Source organism: Neophocaena asiaeorientalis, unplaced genomic scaffold, assembly GCF_003031525.2.
Source record: "Neophocaena asiaeorientalis asiaeorientalis breed wild unplaced genomic scaffold, Neophocaena_asiaeorientalis_V1.1 scaffold67, whole genome shotgun sequence".
Taxonomy (NCBI): Eukaryota; Metazoa; Chordata; class Mammalia; order Artiodactyla; family Phocoenidae; genus Neophocaena; species Neophocaena asiaeorientalis.
Genome location: NW_020173731.1, coordinates 10,262,926 through 10,281,379, shown reverse-complemented (window position 1 = coordinate 10,281,379; position 18,454 = coordinate 10,262,926). Strand labels below are relative to the sequence as shown.

Sequence of the window (18,454 nt, the reverse complement as noted above, 5' to 3'; positions counted from 1 at the left end):
GGGCCCAGCCGCTCCGCGGCACGTGGGATCCTCCTGGACCGGGGCACGAACCGGTGTCCCCTGCATTGGCAGGCGGACTCTCAACCACTGCGCCACCAGGGAAGCCCCTTAAAACCACTTTTTTAAGAAAGAGCAAAATTCTCAGAAAGAAATTCAGACTTGAGGTGAAAATCAATAAGCAAATCTCCTGACATGATAATATTTACTGGGTGCTTATTAAATGTCAGGTTATTTGATCTTGACAGCAATCTTACAAGTGTTAGAAATCAGGGCTCAGAGAAGCCTGGTAATGGGCTCAAATACACCTTTGCTCCAACACCCTGGGGAGCTGGCTTTTGAGCCCAGATGGCTCTGTCTTCAAAGTCCAGGTTCAACCCACGTGTAACACTCCCTCTGCTGGTGGCTGTGTGTGCGGGTCGGGTGGGGGGTTCACACCGATTCTTCCTGCTGGCCCACCTACTCTTCAGAAAGGAGTGAGGGGATTGAAGCCTCCAGACAAACAGGCTGCCCCAGGGCCCTCCCGGGGCCGGACATGCTGCCGGACCAGTAAAAGAGCCCAGAATCACCACAGCAGAGGCAGTGCCCAAAGCGCCTTGCGAATTTTAACCTTCATTTCCTCAACATCCTTTTACTGGCTAAACCTTAAGTCTTTAAAACTCAGTATTTGCTAGATCAACCCTCCACTTCACTCTTTCCACATCATGTCCCTAAAACAATTCCCCCATCAGCCTCGTCCCATCCTACCACCAAAGAGCAAGAGACAGACCCGCCGCCCGGCCCCCAGCCCACACCATGCCTTCCATACCAGCAGGAGAACATGTGGCTGCCCAGGAGAGTGCTGGTGAGTAAAGGGAGGTCAGCCTTTTTGACGCGGTACTTCAAAGCATGCAAGAAGCATCTCTGCAACAGTTCGTCCATTTGCTCTGCAAGGAAAAGACAAGAACCACATCCTTCCTGAGGGCCGCAGAAGGCCCGCGCAGCACAGGTAAGTAAACTCCCCGCACAGTGACATCCGTACCTGACCCCTCAGCTCTGAAGGAGCCCATTCCCAGGCACCAAAGCTCGCAGACTCTCTAGAACACTGAGCCTTTACAGAGGTCTCACCCCACAGAAGGGGTCAGGCCACAAAGTCCCACCCAGCCAGGCGCAGATGCTTCTCTGATAGAGAAGTCAGAGCCAGAAGAAAACTAAGAGGGCCGTGTAGCTGGGAACAGTCCAAATAGCAGAGTCAACGGGTAACCAGGGAAACGCAACATATGCGGAAGACTCCCAGGTAAGATGGCAAAGGGCTGTGGCACCACCCTCAGCAAAAATAAGGACTTTCCCCTCCCCTCCCGGAGCTGTAGTGCCGCTCTAGTCAGAAGCAGAGCAGAGCACTTAAGTCTCCTACACTGAGAGGAGACTGCCCTACTTCTGCCAGAGCTGTACCTTGAAGGGTCTTGCTGTCCGTGGGGTCTGGGTTCAGGCCCCCGACACTGGGGTCTTCTGTGGCTTCCGACAGGGACTTCTCCCCACACCTCTGCTGAACCTCCCCCTCCTCCTCCTCTCCCTCCAGGGTCAGGCGCCTCATGTCTCCCTGCAAGGTGGTGTCTGCCTGGACAGACCCCTTCTCTTCACTGAGATCTGGGGGATCCAGGGCCAGTGGAGCAATGGATGGTGGAGAGGACTTGTCTCCAGATCGCCTGCAAAAACCTCATGTCAGAAACACTGAGCAGCAGCCGCAACACTCTCCAGCCCCTGTCAGGGGGTCAGCGGGTGTCCAGAGAGAGTAAGACCCACAGGCAGGGGGGTCCAGGAGAGGCCAGAGAACCTGGGTGTGCCTCTCAAAATCTGTTTCCAATTCTGGGCCCAGAGAAGTCCCATGCCTCAGTTTCCTCATCTCTGAAATGGGGAGAGTAATTCTTGCCTCCTCCTTAACCCAAAGGAATAATAATATTATTAACAGAAATTCAGGGACAGAGAAAAATTAAAGACAGCATAGTTAAAGTGGAGCTCCCCTTCCAAAGTATTCCCTTCATATAAATTAAAAATAAAACTATTTTGAATTAAATAACCAAATTAAGATTGCAAACGCATCTGTAGTACCAGTTTGGTGAAATACAAACCCAAGGTTGAATGTATGGAACAAATTACAAACATCTGGACTGCTCAAGACTGCAAAAACAGTTGCTTCTGTGTTAAATCAGAATGCAATCTAAAATAGATAAATGACAAGGACCAACTGTAGAGCACAGGGAACTATATTCAATACCTTGTAGTACCCTTTAATGGAAAAGAATCTGAAAAGGAACATATATGTATATATCTATATCTAGAATCACTAGATATACTAATGATCACTAGAATCACTTGGCTGTACACCTGAAACTAACACAACATTGTACATCAACTATACCTCAATTGAAAAAAAAGAATGCAATCTAACCTGCGGAGTAGAGATTACAATGGTTTTATGCCATTAAGCCTTATGAGGACAGGGAAAAAAGGGATGCCACGTAGCAGAGCGGTAAAAGCAAAAAGCTTTATGTTAACTAAGATTATGCAAGTCGAAGTTTTACTAACAGCTGCAGCAAGGCTTATTAGTATGGCTACTAGTGAGGCCACAGCGTATGTTTAGGCTATTCTGATCAGGTAAATACCATAAGTATTTTGAAAGGATGGGAGGAGGGGAGACTGAGGCAGCCACTGATAAGACAATTTAGACAACAGGACCTGAACTGCCCAGACTAAGAGTCAGAAAACAAGGTGCTGGGAGTGCGTGAGTAAGCAGCCCTCAAACGCCTGCTGAAACCCAGGCTGATGAGGCTGGACCGCCAGCAAAGCAGGGCTTGGCCAATACTTGTAAAACAAGTAACTCCAAGACTGACTAAAACGTAAGAGTAACTCTATACCAACAGGCCACAACACTTGGCCAAAAGACCAGGTATACTGCTTTCGAGAAAAGCACTACTTACTATTTTGGTTAAATGACAAGAAAATAACCAGAAAATAAACTCACATACAGCTCCAGAGAGCAACTGTCACAGTGAGAAAGTGCAAGTTCCATAATGAGGACGAGATCCGAAATGTGGAACTTGAACAACATGAAAGTAATCAGGTTATCACCCAGGTGCCTGAGGATCTACTCTACTTTGATTTGGATTCAGATGTGAGAATTCCCGAGCACTCGTCATGGGGTCAGAAAATGCCTTAATGTACACGGCAGAAAAGGCCACATCGACCAGTGCCATAAAAATAAAGAATATCACTGTACTGAGAGGCAGAGAAGACAATCCCTAAGGCCTTCTTCCAGCCCTAGGATTCTACAGTTCACCTAGAAAATGAAGTTCTCCGTAATTTCTTTTCTAAACAGGCAAAAAAATATATATTTTTTTTTTCTCCACATTTTGCAAGGAAATTAATGTCTGGGGTCAGCAACTTGACTAAGGACACAGCAGGGATCAAAACTCTCGCTTCTGAATCCAGGCCCCGTGCTCTCTCCGCCCACCCAGCTCCCTATAAAACAGAAAAAGCATGGAACCCACCACAAGTGGTCCTGGTAGGTGTGGAGCACAGAGAAGCCCCTTCCCTTCAGACCTGAGGTCAGCATCTCGGCTGTGGACATGGCAGCAACTCCGATGGCGACAGGGGCTCTGAGAGGAGGAGGCCAGAGACAAGGGTCAGGGAAAGTCTTCCAGGAGGGCACATGTCAGGACCAGCTTTCTACACATGTGTTCAAAGCACCACGGTTGCAAATCTGAAGCATCCACTTGTATCACAGAGCTAAAACTCAGTGCAGTCTCAATCTTATTCAAATTACCTACACATATGACTTTCAAAAATTCCTTGACCAAATATTCCCTTCTGTGTAAGTAACTCCTCTACTGATGTTATCATTGTTATATTATTATGAATCAAACCCAGGCAGGACTCAGAAGGATATTTAAAGTTTCCTTTCTTTAATTTCAAAAATATAAATTATCTCCCCATTTAAAAAAGGCATAGCCATCCTATATGGAAATTCAGAAGGGAGGCCATTCATATGCCATAAATTAGGCTGAGGGATGCCACAGGGAAGAGAGAAGAGAGATACAGTGGTACCAACTAAAGGTTCCTTCTGAGTTGGTTCTTTGTAACAGGGCTTGCTCTGTATAACTGTCTATCTAAGAACTGGATGTGTCCAAAATATAAAAAACAACCACATTTACAATAACTACAAAAAACTACCAAAGCCCAAATGGAAATCTCTGTCAGCCCACTGTTACTCAGCAATGTTCACACATTGCCTGTAAGGATTGGTGTCCAGCTGGCTAACAGGAGGGGAATATACAAGCCTGGCAACGTTGCCTGGACCTAAGGTAGATGATTCAAAGGCAGATTTCCCAACACCTGAACTTCAAAAAAATGTTTGCTAATCCGGTGGCTCCACTTACTGTGCCCATGGGTCAGTTCCTGCCACAGAATCTTTGAATTTGGCTTCTTTCCCAGTTCCTAAAAGATGGGTCTTTGTCTTCCACCCTTGGAATGGTCAATGGCTCAAGAACTTCAGTCTCGAACCTGGCTTGTAGTTTTAGTAAACTCCCTTGTACCCTCACCCCCTTCCATAAACCACCTAGGCTTCATTCCCACATACATTCTAAATGCCAAACTGAGAGGCCAAATACACATTTATGTAGTTTTCTCCTATCTTGGATAGAATACTGGGGGAAAAAACAATAATTTCACCATTCTTTTCAACTTCAAGTTTTGCTACAGGTAAACAAGGAAGGAAACAGTTCTAGGTGCTTGGTTCCAAAATGTTCAAGGAAAATAGGAGAATATGAGCAGCAAAAATAAGATCTTTAAACACTGACCCCTCCCATGCCTACCATGTTTCTCTCTCAAAGAAGCAATGAGTAAAATAATAAGATGTCATTTTTCATTCAGGATGATACAAATGAAAATGACCCATCATATCCAGTGTCGGTGAGCATGTAAGGAAACAGGCTCCATATACCCTGTAGGTAGGAGGGAAAACTGACACAGCATTTTTATAGGGCAACAGAAAATATGCACGCTCTTCAGCCAAACAGTTCTGCTTCTTAGTATCTACTTTAGAAAAATACTGGCACTAGTGTCCCTGGAGGCATCAGGAAGATCTTGTTTGTGGTAGAGACAAAGTAGAGGCAACCACAATGTCCACTAGAAGAGGACTTTTCCCATCACCCCACAGTGGGTAAAAAGATTCAGCTTCTCTGTGCTTGCTGACATGGAAAATGTCCCCACTACCTGAAGTGAAAAAGTAATAGGGATAAAGTTTGTTTATTTGTATTTTTAAACATACACACCCCAGACCATACATTTTATATGCACGTGTATATATGCATTGAATAAGGCTGACAAGGACATGCATCAGAATGATAATGGTTACTTCTAGGAGAAAAGGATTATGGGGTGAGAGGGTTTTGATTTTTCAGAACTGTTCATATGATTACTTCCTAATTTATTTTAAAAAAGAGACACTGTGGTGATGGCTGAACAACCCTGTAAATACACTAAAAAAAAATCACTGAACTGTACATTTGAAACAGGTGAATTTTATAGTATGAAAACTATATCTCAATAAACCTATTAAAAATAATTAAAAGATGAGGATGATGATGTGGATGTTAGACAAAAATAATGTTGAAGCCATGAAAGGCAGGAAAGGCCAAGAAAATGTCACAGACAGGAGACTAAGAAGGCATGACAACTAAATGCAATGTGGTACCTAGACTGGATTCTTGAACACCAAAAAAGAAAAAAAGACATCGTGGGAAAACTGGGGAAATATGCATCAAGTCTGTAATAGTGTCAAAAGGACTGTGCCAATGTTAATTCCTTAGTGTTGATAACTGTACTGTGGTTATACAAGATGTTATCATTACAGGAAGCTGGGTAAGGAATATTTCAGGACTCTGTACTATACTTGCAACTCTTCTGTAAATCTAAGAAAAAAATTTTTAAAGGAGAAAAAAAACAAATAAATTTTAAAAAAGAAGAAGCAGCAGGAGCAAATACACTTGGCCCAGATGTATGGACACCCCACAGGCTCACTGCCATTCCCCACTCTCTGTTCAGGAAGAATCTGTTTTTTCTTTTAATCCTTTATCCATATGCTGTGAAGCTGTCACTCCCACCCCTCCCAAGTTTTCCCTAAGTTTTTTCCCCAGAGGCACAGCTGACTGGCACAGTACCTGTTCCCCACCAAGGCAATGGCACAGAGGTCACCCTTCTGTACCTGAGGCAGACCAGCAGGGGGCACCACTAGTCCTGGCAGCATCAAATCTGCAGGAAACAAAAGCATTGCAACTAACTCCACAGTTTACTTCATCATTTATTCATTTGCTCAACATACATTTATTAAGCATCAACTACATTATTCATAATGAAAATAAAAAGTGGCAAACTGAGGATCAGACCTCTTCCTTCTGGGAGACTAGTGGTCAAACTGAAGCACCAAGCTGAGGGTCCAGTTCCATGATCTATCATATTCTGGTTTCCTAAATTCAGTTTATTAATCTAAAGTATAGCATATGGCAGTTCACAAAGCACTTTCACGTCACTTATCTTATTTAAGCCTTACAGCAGGGTCAGAGAGGCCCAGAGAGCTCATAGAAGCAGCCAAGTAAGAGATGCAACAGACATGGGGGAAAAATTCTATTTTTCGATCATATGAATGCACAAAATGGGTACATTTATTAAAGTAGTTGGCCTTTACTAAGTAGGTTTCAGCCAGTATCCAGAATATAGGAAAATACTCTTACCTGCTCCCCCCACCAGTTTTTCAAGCACCAGGGGCCACGTTGTAAATGTTGGTAGAAGATCGGGATAAGACCACAGGGTGTACACTGTCCAAGAAGAGAGCCAGAAAACACTTACTGCCCAAAAGTCAACCTCCTGGGGAATGGCAAAGCCAAACACTAAGGGCACATTAATCAAGATATAGAAAAGAAACTCAACTCAAAGCTAGAGAGAAGGTTGTAAGGGGATGCCCAAAGAAGTTGCACTCTTTTTTTTTATTAGGTTACCCCAAGTTTGTGAAGCGGTTTATATGTTATATGCTATTTACTTTAGAATCCTTGCTCCCTTTAGCCTTAGAGACCTGCATTCTTTACATATTTATATTGAGCTCTTTGCAGTAGTTTCTCTCAATCTATGATCTTGAGAAGTTATCACTTTTACTGGTCGGAAGACACATGAAGTGAGCTACAGCTTTAAGAGTCTGTTTAATTGCCAAAGTTGGATATTTATGTGTAAGGCTAAAACTAGTGATGAAGTGAACATCTGCTTTTGCCTGTCCAGTATCCTTTTTCCCCTCTCCGGGAACTGAGTGCCCCTTTTCCTGTGGGAAACACATTCCCTATAGTTTACATCAGGCTGACTCCCTTCTCAATGAGGCTGTAGTCTTGAAGAAGGCGGAGCCTTAAGAAACTGGGTGTCACTTGAGACTTGGAGGCACCTATTGTTCCACCTGGATTGCAGCAACCAAAAATGGCCATAGTGGATAAAAGTAGGGACAGAGGCCTCACGAGGATTCCTTTGATGACCTCAGAAGCAAGTAATCCGAAACCAGGGCACAAGCCTGTAAGAAATTCTGAAACTTTCCCATGTTTATTATTTTTATTCTCTCTGTTTCCACAGGGATTAGCAGTAAAACCCTTAGATCAAAAAGGGCTTGTATGTGTATAGCAGCAAAGCAGGGTGGGGGCAGGGGTGGCCTGGGGTAGGAGACTGCACTGCACTGCTGCAGCCAAGCTGGGAGGAAGAAAAGCCCCCAAATGACAAAGTAGGTGTCAGCGGCCAAGGAAAAGAGAAAAGGACACTGCCTCTCTGCAATCTGTGACAAAGAAAGCAAGCAAAGAATCCTGAGAGCCAGACAAGAGCCTCAGAAAGAATCCCTGTGAGATATCTCAACCAAAGTCCACCACTAAGACAGCTGGGTATGGAGTTTAACTAACCCAGCTTCTTTCCCATCACAGTATCTCTTCAGTATCTTAAGAAAATTCCACTAGTGAACGTTTTAAGAAGCATTTTCTACATGCCCTGAAACTCCACCCTTTTCACGACCTCTGCTCCAATCCCTAGTTAACCCACTAGAAACAAGTGTTTCTTCACCTCAGAATTTCCCTTGGCAACCACCTTCTTTTTTGTGTTAACCCTTTTTTCCCTCACTTTTATATCAGTTTCTGATTTTGAAAGACCCAATTCTAGGGAGACTAAATCCAAAAAGGTTCTTAGAGAGATTTTGCATTTATTTGTTTTAAGGAAGACAGATTAATGGAAGAAACAGATATTAGGCAAGGACCATAGTAATGGCCATCTCCATCCCATTGCCATACCTGTCGGATATAGATTTTTCTCCAGTTCAAATAGGATGGGGTTACCACCACTCACGTACACAGTCACTGCATCCCCTCTGTGAGCATACAACTTCACAATGTTGAGTTCTTCCTTTCCAGGTACTAACTCAGAGACCTGATCCGTTCCAAGAGTGGGGAAAACAGCTGTCACATCGGCCCGAAGCTTTCTCCTGCAGAGAGCACACATACCTGGTATGTATGCTGCCTGGATGGATTTTAATAAATATTGAGGACTCAAGACTTACTATAAAATCACGAGGGCCAGGAAAAAGACTGGTTGATGATGCCCTATTCTCACTCTTCCAAAACATCCCATTCTCTTTCTCATCCAATGTCTCATCTATTTTCACATGTTCCTGGGGCATGTCTTTCCATTTTACAAAGAAAGGAAAAAACTGAGATCCGGTAAGCAACCCAAGTTAGCCTGCCCCTGGAAACTAAGCCCTACCTTCCTGACTCCACACAGAGCTCTTGGACCCACTCCTTTCTCATGTATGCTTGACAAATCTGTCAACCTATGATTAAACAGCTCTGCCAGGGCACCAAGAATGACAACTATAGAACACTGGCTCCAAAATTCCCAAGGTGATACCTTCATTTGCAAAACAGCTCTTACCACATGTGCCTTATCCTCTCTCAACTCACCCTCCATCTGTCTCTCCTGCCAGTGGTAATCACTAGATACTTCTTCTCGTATACTTGTAGTTCTCCGTGCCCCATCTAATCTCTCCCAAGGGACTCAAAGCTCTTGGTAGGGCAGGGATCCCGTTTTCCTTCATTTTTGCATTCTCCACGACACCTTAAACAGACTGCAGTCAGTACGCGCTGATTGAATTACGCTTTCTCGTAAACTCACTAAAATATCCAAAAGACAGCCTGGGAGATAAATCAGGCCTCCTCTCCATCTTCACTCTCAAAACACGTCTAACTCACCCTTGCCCGCCCCCCGGGGTCCCTTCTCCGGCTGCACCCCTCGGCCTCCACCCCAAGTCGGCTGACCCAGCCCAGAAAAGGCTGTGAGCCAGCCGAGCTTGAGAGATGTCTGGGTGCCCTGGTGGGCAGAGCAGGCTCTTCTCTCCCTCACCTGTCCGACCCCTTGATGGCCGTGTTGGACTTGACCCGAAAGGCCTTGGCAAACATGTCTGCTGCAGTGGCCTGGGGAAGAGAAGGAGACCACAGCAGCCAGGGGCTGTCAGGAAAGCGCGAGCACGGCGGCTTCCCGACCCGCAGTCCTGGGGGCAGCCATGCTTGGGCCCGGCTGGGAAAGGGGCCCGGCTGGAAACCGGGGCCGCGCAGCTTCGCGGCCGCCCCTAGTGGCAAGGCTGGGAACTGAAGCGTGGGGGGCGGGGCCGGAGAAGGCGGGGCGGATCCCTGCGCGGAGCGGTGCACCCTGGCGCTTCACCCCTTCTGCTCGGCTCTGCGCCTACGCGAGTGGCTTGAGCGGGCGCGTCTGTAGTTATCTCTGGGGCCAACAGCGATTCTATTCATTTTTACTCCATCAGCGTTATAGAGTGTTGAGTAGGAGCTCTGCCAGCTCTCATTCCGTTCAATTTAGTTCAGCTGCACAAAATTAATTGAACTCGTGTTTTATTAAACTTGCAGGCCTCTTGAATGCTTTTCTTCAGGGCTTTTGTTTATTAAAATCTTTACGTTTTATTGCACACTTGGGGCCTCAGCTAGAATTCTTTCCGAGATTTTCTCCTTCCTGTTTTTTAATTTACATGAGGTGATAATAACAATAACAAGGAATCCACTTTAGTCCCAGGTTTGACCTCCTGTTAAGAGGAAAAAACTATACAAATGATCTTCAAATCTGTTATTTAAAACATTTTTGGTTAAAAAACCCCACAGTTTTGGACATTTTTATGTACCTTTTGCATTCTGGCATTATTTGGGGGAATTTTGTTTCCAAAACAATTTTTAAAAGTCAGAGTGCTTATAAAAAACTAATTTTGAGGCATAGTAAGATCAAATTATGGTTTGGCTTCTCCCTAGCAGTGTGATCTTGGGCCAATGGCTTATCCTTTCTGAAACTCTTACATTCTCTGTAAGGTGTGGAGGTAATAATACATACTTCACTGGGCTTCTGTGAGAAACCACTGAGATAACGTATGTGATATGTTGCAGGGTGCTTTGAAATTTTCCAATAAATAGTAGATATTAGTCCAAAACAAACAAACAAAAAACAGTCTCAGGCAGGGGTGAGGGACTGGGTTTCCCTGAAAGGGACTGCTGTGTACCCTGGATACAAGGATTTTAATACCTGGGGTCCTGGCCCCTACTAAACTTAATTTTGCTTATGAAAATTTCAGAGCAGAGTGTCCATCCACCAAGAAAAAAAAAAAATCCTAATTGCTTTAATTTGGTGATACAGTCACACAGAGGAGAAGTCCATCTGGGCTATAACAAAGATTAGGCCTTCCACAGTCTCTGTCCACCACCATCTCTGCCCTTAATCTGAGGCCAGCCACAGCTCCATCTCCTCCTGCACTTCTGACCCACCATGCCTTTATTCTGAACCACCCCAGCCATAAAGCCAAAGTCAGAGGAGCCCAGAGGAGGAGAGTGCCAAAGATCCTTGTCCGCTTGGGCCCCCACCCAGCCACACTCAGGGTGTGTGATGCCAGACCCTGTGCTGTTGACCAGGCCTATTGCAATACAGCCACGGAAGCAGTCTCTGTCCAAGGAGCCGAGGAAGGTTATTCAAGGGAATACTAGAAATTTCAAGCTGTGAAAACTATTGTACACACCAGATGTCCTGGCTGAGAAGGCACAGATTAGCAGCCTAAAAATTAATTCATGGTCGACAAGTAGGAGCCAAGACCCAAGGAGATTCTGTACACAGCATCCTGCCTCCCTATTGGCAGAGCGAGATCTCCCTTTCCCCAGGAGGGCGCCATCCCAACTTCTCTGCCTGCATCAAGGACCTGTCTGCTCCCTGCCCATGGCCCTGTTGCTAGGCGAGCTGGCTGAACCCTGAGTCCAGCAAGCCTAGATTCTTTAACTTTCCCTTTGTGGCTCCAGTACAGCCCCACAGGGCTACCAACCTGATGCCCACTCTTGGGTAAGCTGCAAACACAGGCTCTCTTTTATTTATTTGTTTTTAAAAAGGAAAGGTAGAAGTTAGAGTCCAGAGGGTAGAGCCAAGAATCGTCATTCACAAGACTTCAGCCATAATCAAGGAACTGGCAACACATGCCTTGATGGATTTCGTATTAGCTATAATCAGTGACTCCTGTGTGCCTCCCATTTTCCTCCCCTTTGGGGAGTGTCTACAATGGTTATAGGTGGTTATAATATGCCTGTCCCAACATTGTATGTCAAATTTGTTTGGGGCAGAAAGCTTGTGTCTTTTGTTCACAGATCTTCAGATCAAGAATTGTACTCAAGCAGCTATAGTCAAGGAAATACACCTGAGGCTCATTATCCACACCTGGACCTGATTTAGATGATGAGAGTCTTAATTTCGAACAGATAAAGGAGTGAAATTTGAGGGGACCTGGGGAAGGAGTTAATATGTTTTGCATTTAAGAGGCACATGAATCATTGAAGGGCAGAGGGTAGATTATGGTAGCCAGACTCCAAGAGGGCTCTCAGTGGTCTTCATGTGCTTATGTGGTCCCCTCCCACGTGAGACCAGGCCTGACTTCTGTGACCATTAGCATATGGCCAAAGTGATATTGTGTGACTCCTTATGGCTAAGTCATTGCCATTTCTACCTTAGTCTCCTAGATTTCTTGCTCTGGGGGAAGCCCCCCACCATCTTGAAAGGACACTCAGGAAGCCCTGTAAAAAGGTCCATGTGGAGAAGAACCCATCTCCTAGCACCAACTTGCCAGCCATGTGATTGAGCCACCTTGGAAGCACAGCCTCCAGCCCTGGGCAAGTCGTCCCATCCCACATGCTTTCAAGCCTTCCAGCTGAGGCCCCAGCCACCAGGGATCAGAGACTAGCCATTCCACTATGCCCTGCCTGAAGTCCTGGTCCACAGAAGTCATGAGATGGTAAGTAATTATTGTTTTAAGTTATTAAGCTTGGGGATGGTTTGTTATGATGCACTGGATAACTAATACAGGAGCCCAAGCATTTCTCACTCCCGGTGCATCCTGAGATAGCCAGTTGGTCCATGTCACTGTGATTGAAGCCACAACTGTGTACAGTCCAGCTGTTCCCCCAGGAAATCATCCTCCACTGGCTCTTTTGCTTACGATGTGGAAATTGAAAACCTAAAAGCCTAAGATGTTGAACTCACAATATAAAAGGGGGACACAGGAGGCAAAGATACGCACATCGGATGCTTGCACTTGCAAAATAAAACCACAAGGCAAATCTGAAGAAGGCAGAGTTCCACTATGCCCAGCTCAGCACTGATGTGTTGCCTGGTATTCAGGGATAGGTGCGTGCCAGCCAAGACCAGAGCACCCAGTCTGAGAACAGCTGCATCCACTTCCCAGCCAGCCTGCCCCACATGCCCTGGGAGCCCTGAGCTGCCCCCTGCTTCAGCAGGGTGAAGACTTTCTTTGTGAGTTTGATGCCCACCTGTCTTTCCTCTTTTCTTGGGACTGCTCAAACTAAATATTCAGCTGGGCTTTTGGAAATCCCCTTTCCTCTTCATTGCCTCCCCCAAACTCACACACCCAAAAGCTAATGAACCTGCGAGATCCCAGGTGAGGCCTGTAGGAACCCTCAGACACTGGCAATTGGGCAAAAAAGAGTTGTATATCTGCTCAGAAGTAAGATCTTTTACATCTCAGAAAGTTACAGTTATTTCCTTGCCTGGGATAGATCTGGAAGGGACTGATCTAAGGTTTCTGTTGCAGAAACCTGTCGTTGGAAACTCTCAGAACCTAATGGGAAAACACCACAGATGACCTGCATTCCCAGGGACCTTTGAGCTCAGAGCTGGATGTCTGTGGTGAGGAGGAAGGAAAAGCCAAGTGCATGGGGTGACTGAGGAGGAATGGAAGCCCTGCAGCCAGCTGTGGGCTTCTTATTGTGGCTGTAAGAGGGAAGACCAGGCAGGGGACAGGCAAAGTGTAGATGCAAAGCCCTGGGGCTGAGTCAAGATGCTTCCTTAACTTCAAAGTCAGGATTTCACATAGTACCAGACCCTTAGAGAAATGTTCCTTTTTAACTGATTGATGCCTGATGTACTTCTGGATCCTGTGATCAGACCTAGAGCTAGAACTGCCCTGATCACACAGCAGAGGCTGTAGATGAAAGAGGCCCAGGGGACAAGTGCTGCGGGTATATTGCTGAATGTCACTGTTCCTCTGGTTTTGTGCTGTCCACAGCAAAGCCAAGCCCAGACAGTCTGGGTTTTGTTTATCATTTCATTTCTAGAGGACTTGAAGGCAAGAGAATTTCTAGAATCTGGGATTGGGCAACACTTCTGGAGTATGGGAAGGCTGGATGTTTAGAGGTGGATATACAGAGAGGGGAGACGCTGGGGAAGAAGGGCAGGAACATCGGCTTCATGTCTGCCAGCGTTGATGTCTGCTTCCTTTGCTTTGGAAAGAAGCATATGAACATCTTTGCTCGAGTCAGTGATGTCAGCCCAGCCTAGGGTTCAGGTCCAGCCTTCAGAGAGCCTGTAAATTAAGAGTGGGGACAGGATTTGACCCCAAAGTATCCATTACATCTAGTCACAAGGCCCCATTGCCCTGCTTATCTACCCAGTCCACTGCCCCTCAGGCTACACAGGATTAATGACAGGAAAGAACACCATGTGACAATGGAGGCAGAGACTGGAGGAATGCAGCCACCAGCCAAGGAATGCCAAGGGTTGCCAGCAGCCACCAGAAGCTAGGAGATGGACATGGAACATAGCCTCCCTCAGAGCCTCCAGAAGGAACCAACCCTGCTGACACTTTGATTTTAGACTTCTGGCCTCCTGAACTGTGAGAGAATAAATTTCTGTTGTTTTCAGCCACCCAATTTGGGGTAATTTGTTAATCGCAAACAAATACAAGAGAAACGAATACAAGCCCTGTGAAACTAATACAAGAGAAGTAAAAACATATGCTCACAAAAGGATCCATACACAATGTTCATAGGAACTTTATTCATAAAGAGCTCCAAACTGGAAACAGCCCAGATGTTCACTGACAGGTGACTGGATGAACACGCTGTGCTAAATCCAACTCAGTGGACTCCTATTCCTTGATAAAAAAGAATCAACAACTGAGATATGCACCCATACGGGTGAATCTCAAAAGCAACTTGTTGCGAGAAAGAAGCCAGACACTAAAGAGAACGTACTGTATAATTCCATTTATATGAAGCTCAAGAACAGGCAACACTAATCTACAGTGGTTGTCTCTGGGGTGAGGTAATTAACTGGAAAGGGGCGAGAGGGAACTTTCTGGGGTTATAGAAATAGTCCATATCTTGATTGGGGTGCGTGTTTCACAGGGGTGCACATTTGTCAAAACCCATCGAAATATACATTTAAGATATGTGCATTTTACTGGGTGTAAAATTTACCTTAAAAAATTAGTAAATAAAAAAATCCAGGGCTTCCCTGGTGGCGCAGCGGTTGAGAGTCTGCCTGCCGATGCAGGGGACACGGGTTCGTACCCCGGTCCAGGAGGATCCCACATGCTGTGGAGCGGCTTGGCCCGTGAGCCATGGCCGCTGAGCCTACACATCTGGAGCCTGTGCTCCGCAACGGGAGAGGCCACAACAGTGACAGGCTCGTGTACCGCAAAACAAACAAACAAAAAAAATAAAAAAAAAAAAAAAAAAAAAATTAAAAAATAAAAGTGGGAAACAAGATTATACACACTTGAGTGTTTGTGTTTCAGGGGAAAAGGTGGGAGAGGGGAGTTACTTAGGGTGATTTTTCCAAGACCAGATTTCAAGTCTAATCCAAAGTAGTTCGGATAAAGATTTTATTCCCTACCTGTAGGGTTACCAGATTTAGCAAACAAAAATAGAAGGTGCCCAGTTAAATTTGAATTTCAAATGAAAAATGAATAATTTTTTGTATCAGTGTGTCCCCAATATTGCATAAGACATACTCATACCCTACCTGTGTATTGGGTCATATGGTGGGAGTATGCTGATGACCTGTGAAGTCCAACCCAGGAAAGGCAGGTAAAGCCAGAGAAAAAAGGAGTATTTAGGAAAAGTGAATGAAAAGTGTTCAATTCCTATGGTAGGTATAACTTCAATGAATATGAGCTGAGAACTGATTCTTAGTGTCTGAAAAACAAAAAGGGGCAGGGGAAAGAGGGGCTAGGGCATGGGGATTTTGGTGTGTGGATGAAAACCTAGATCCTCTGTGCACCTAGCAAAGGGCCTTGCCTATAAAAGACACTTGATAAACTCTGTTTTTGGTGTACACACTGGAGGACAGGAAGCAGAAACTATGGGTTTGAGATCACATTCATGTTTATGGTATTTCCTGGAATGCTTAGGCCGTCTACAAATAAAGCTATTTGTTTAAAAAAAGACTGTATGAGGGAAGAGGATGCCTTGCTTTCTAATCATCAAATCCCAGGGAAAATGAAAGCATTCTCATTGCTCTTTTAGAGATCAGTTTCAAAAAGTCAAATTTCCTTTCCATTACTCTTCAGTTCTCAGGACCATGGTATTTCTGGGAATACTTGATATGAGGACATATTGCTCTTATTTCAGTAAGGTTTTGTTTGTTTGTTTGTTTTGTTTTTTTTGGCCACACAGTGCGGCTTGCAGGACCAGGGATCAAATCCGGCCCTAGCAGTGAAAGCCCTGAGCCCTAACCCTGGACCACCAGGGAATTCCCCCAGTGAGCCTTCTTGAACTTCATGCTCAGTAGGGTGAAGGACCACAAATCAGAATATAGGTGGCATGTTCTAAAGATATCTTTTTCCTTATTGAAAGCTGTGATTTCCTAATTCACTAGTGCTTTCTGCATCTGAGAAGGGCAGCAGATGTAAAAGACTCAGGGAGGGAGCAACCCCTGGGGCTTTGGACAATGGAGAAACCCACCAGGAGCTCTGGAAGGCTGAAGAAAAGAAGCCTGAAGAAAAGTATTACCACTTTCCAGAGCCCATTGGCAGCATGCTTCCTGCTCTCTGTGGCTCTTTGAGGGGCCTCAGTCCAGAAGGACTGTGTTTCTTCATGAGCAAGACCAGGCTTTCGTCTTAAAAAGCAAAGCAAACAAACAAAAGTGAAGACTCCCCAGCATCAGGGTGACGAGCAAGTACAATTTTGAAGGGAGTAGTGGATATTAAGGCAGATTTCCATTTATCAGGGAGTGGTTTCTAAAATTCTGGTCACATTGACATCTTTGCTGAGAGCCTGCTATATGCCAGGCACTGTACTTGATGTGGGGAATATGAAGATTATCAATAAAACAAAGTTCCCGTCTCAGGGAGTGAGACAGACCCATGCACACATCATTATAATCAGGGCCAGTGGAAATACCCGGATTTCCCTCAGACTCAGATATGTGCTTATTTGTTTAGAGAAGAGAGGGACTGAGCTGGTCAGGGAAAAGGGCAGAGAAGAACAGCTTTCATACCTAAAATCCCTGCAGACAACTGGACCCACCCTCCACAGAAGGCAGTTTCGACATCATGTTTTTCTGAAGGTCTCTTGGGAGTCCTACACTTGTCCCCCAACTGTGCCCACAAGGCACTTATCCAAGAATTTCTTCCAGGCACATATGGTTGTCTCCACAAGAGAAATCCAGATAAAAACAATATTCTCCATCTTTGTACATTTCTGGTTAATTTTAACCCTCCTAATGGACTAATTCCCTGGGAAAATGTTTGACTACAACATCCCTTAATCCAGCTTTTATTGTAATACAAAGAGGTACATGAGATTAGAGGGTTATGAACATTGAGACATATTGGTAGGGCCCTTAGAGTTGGGATTAAATTATCTCGCGTGAGAAGTGCTTCACGAGTTGTTTTACAGAGCATAGGGGGCATTTCTGATGGAGAGGGCAACCTGCTTTCCTCATTCAGGTGACAGGTGAGATGCATTTCAAAGCCTAGTGTCCAGGCATTTGAGGTTGGGAAGGTGAAGATTTCCAGTAGCCAGGTGGCTCAATGTGGATTATCAGGATTTAAGTGACACCAGTAAAGCTAATCGCCAATGTCCAGCTAGTAAATGTCAGCTAGTTTTGCTGCCCAACGTCCATTTATCCCTTTTCTGGAACCTACTATAGCAGTTTTTCTCTGGAGAATTGCTGTCTCCCTAACTCCTTGTCTAATGTACTTCAGATGACACTGCTATTTGCTCCAGGTGGCTCTAGCCTGACCAATCAGAGTACTGCATTTTCCTGCCCAGAGATTTGTTTCAAGGATGGACCCAATCAAAGCCCACAATATATAGTGAGACTGTGGAAACCACTGAGAGAGCTTTTCCACGGAGTTGATCCTGGAACTGCTGGTACACATCTTGTTTGCACAGAAGAAGCCTGAGAATGAAGCCAGTGTGAGACAAGCAATGGGGAGAGAACAGAACATGCACCATACCTGAATTAAGCCCTACTGCTTTTAAAAATTGTAAAAAAAAAAAAGTTTATAATACATCTTCTTTAAGCAGTTTTAGTTGGGTTTTTTGATACTTGCAATAGAATAAGTCCTGACCTGTACACTAGGTGATAGAGAATTGGTTTCCTTGGCCCAGGTGCCATGAGTAGAGCAGACTTAGTAGGCTTCCAAAGTACAGGTGACCCAGTAGAACTTGGTCTCCAAGGTCTACACTAGTGAGTTCCAAACCTTGTTGATGACCAACAGACACAACAAAAATATCAGTGGAGCTCCTTACCAAGAAATTCTTGATCACTATATCTGGTGAAATGGAGGATAGGCAGAAATTGATGTTTTTCAAAAGCACCCATATCATTTATCTATTGCAGCACCCCAAAACTTAATGGCTTAAAATAACAATACCTATTTGCTCGCAGTTCTCGAGGGGCTGCTGACTTGGTTCTTCTGTTAGCTTTGCTTGGGATCCTCATGTGGCAACTCATCTCCTGTCTCAAGTGCTAGCAGTTGATGTTGGCTGAGGATTCTCCACCAATCTAGCTGAAACTTGTCCATATGGTGAGGGCAGCTAAGAGAGGAGAGAGAGAGAGAGAGAGAGAGAGAGAG

General features: G+C 45.1%; 1 protein-coding gene across 4 annotated transcripts in view; it reads right to left on the bottom strand.

Moving 5' to 3' along the window:
• Window positions 1–9,620, bottom strand: part of EIF2D (eukaryotic translation initiation factor 2D) — an 18,866-nt gene extending 9,246 nt beyond the window's left edge. For 2 of the 4 annotated variants that reach the window (XR_003003936.1, XM_024751189.1), the window contains exons 1-7: window positions 9,445–9,611; window positions 8,340–8,530; window positions 6,765–6,848; window positions 6,195–6,285; window positions 3,525–3,632; window positions 1,429–1,682; window positions 806–923 (exon numbers count right to left, since the gene is read on the bottom strand). Coding sequence is in view for 3 of the 4 variants with exons in the window: in XM_024751189.1 (XP_024606957.1) it covers window positions 806–923; window positions 1,429–1,682; window positions 3,525–3,632; window positions 6,195–6,285; window positions 6,765–6,848; window positions 8,340–8,530; window positions 9,445–9,500 (902 nt within the window). In the remaining variant the exon portion in view is untranslated. Of the gene's footprint in view, window positions 1–805; window positions 924–1,428; window positions 1,683–3,524; window positions 3,633–6,194; window positions 6,286–6,764; window positions 6,849–8,339; window positions 8,531–9,444 lie in introns of those variants that run through there. The other 2 variants (XM_024751188.1, XM_024751190.1) reach the window with 2 other exon arrangements.
• Window positions 9,621–18,454: the final 8,834 nt, after the last annotated feature.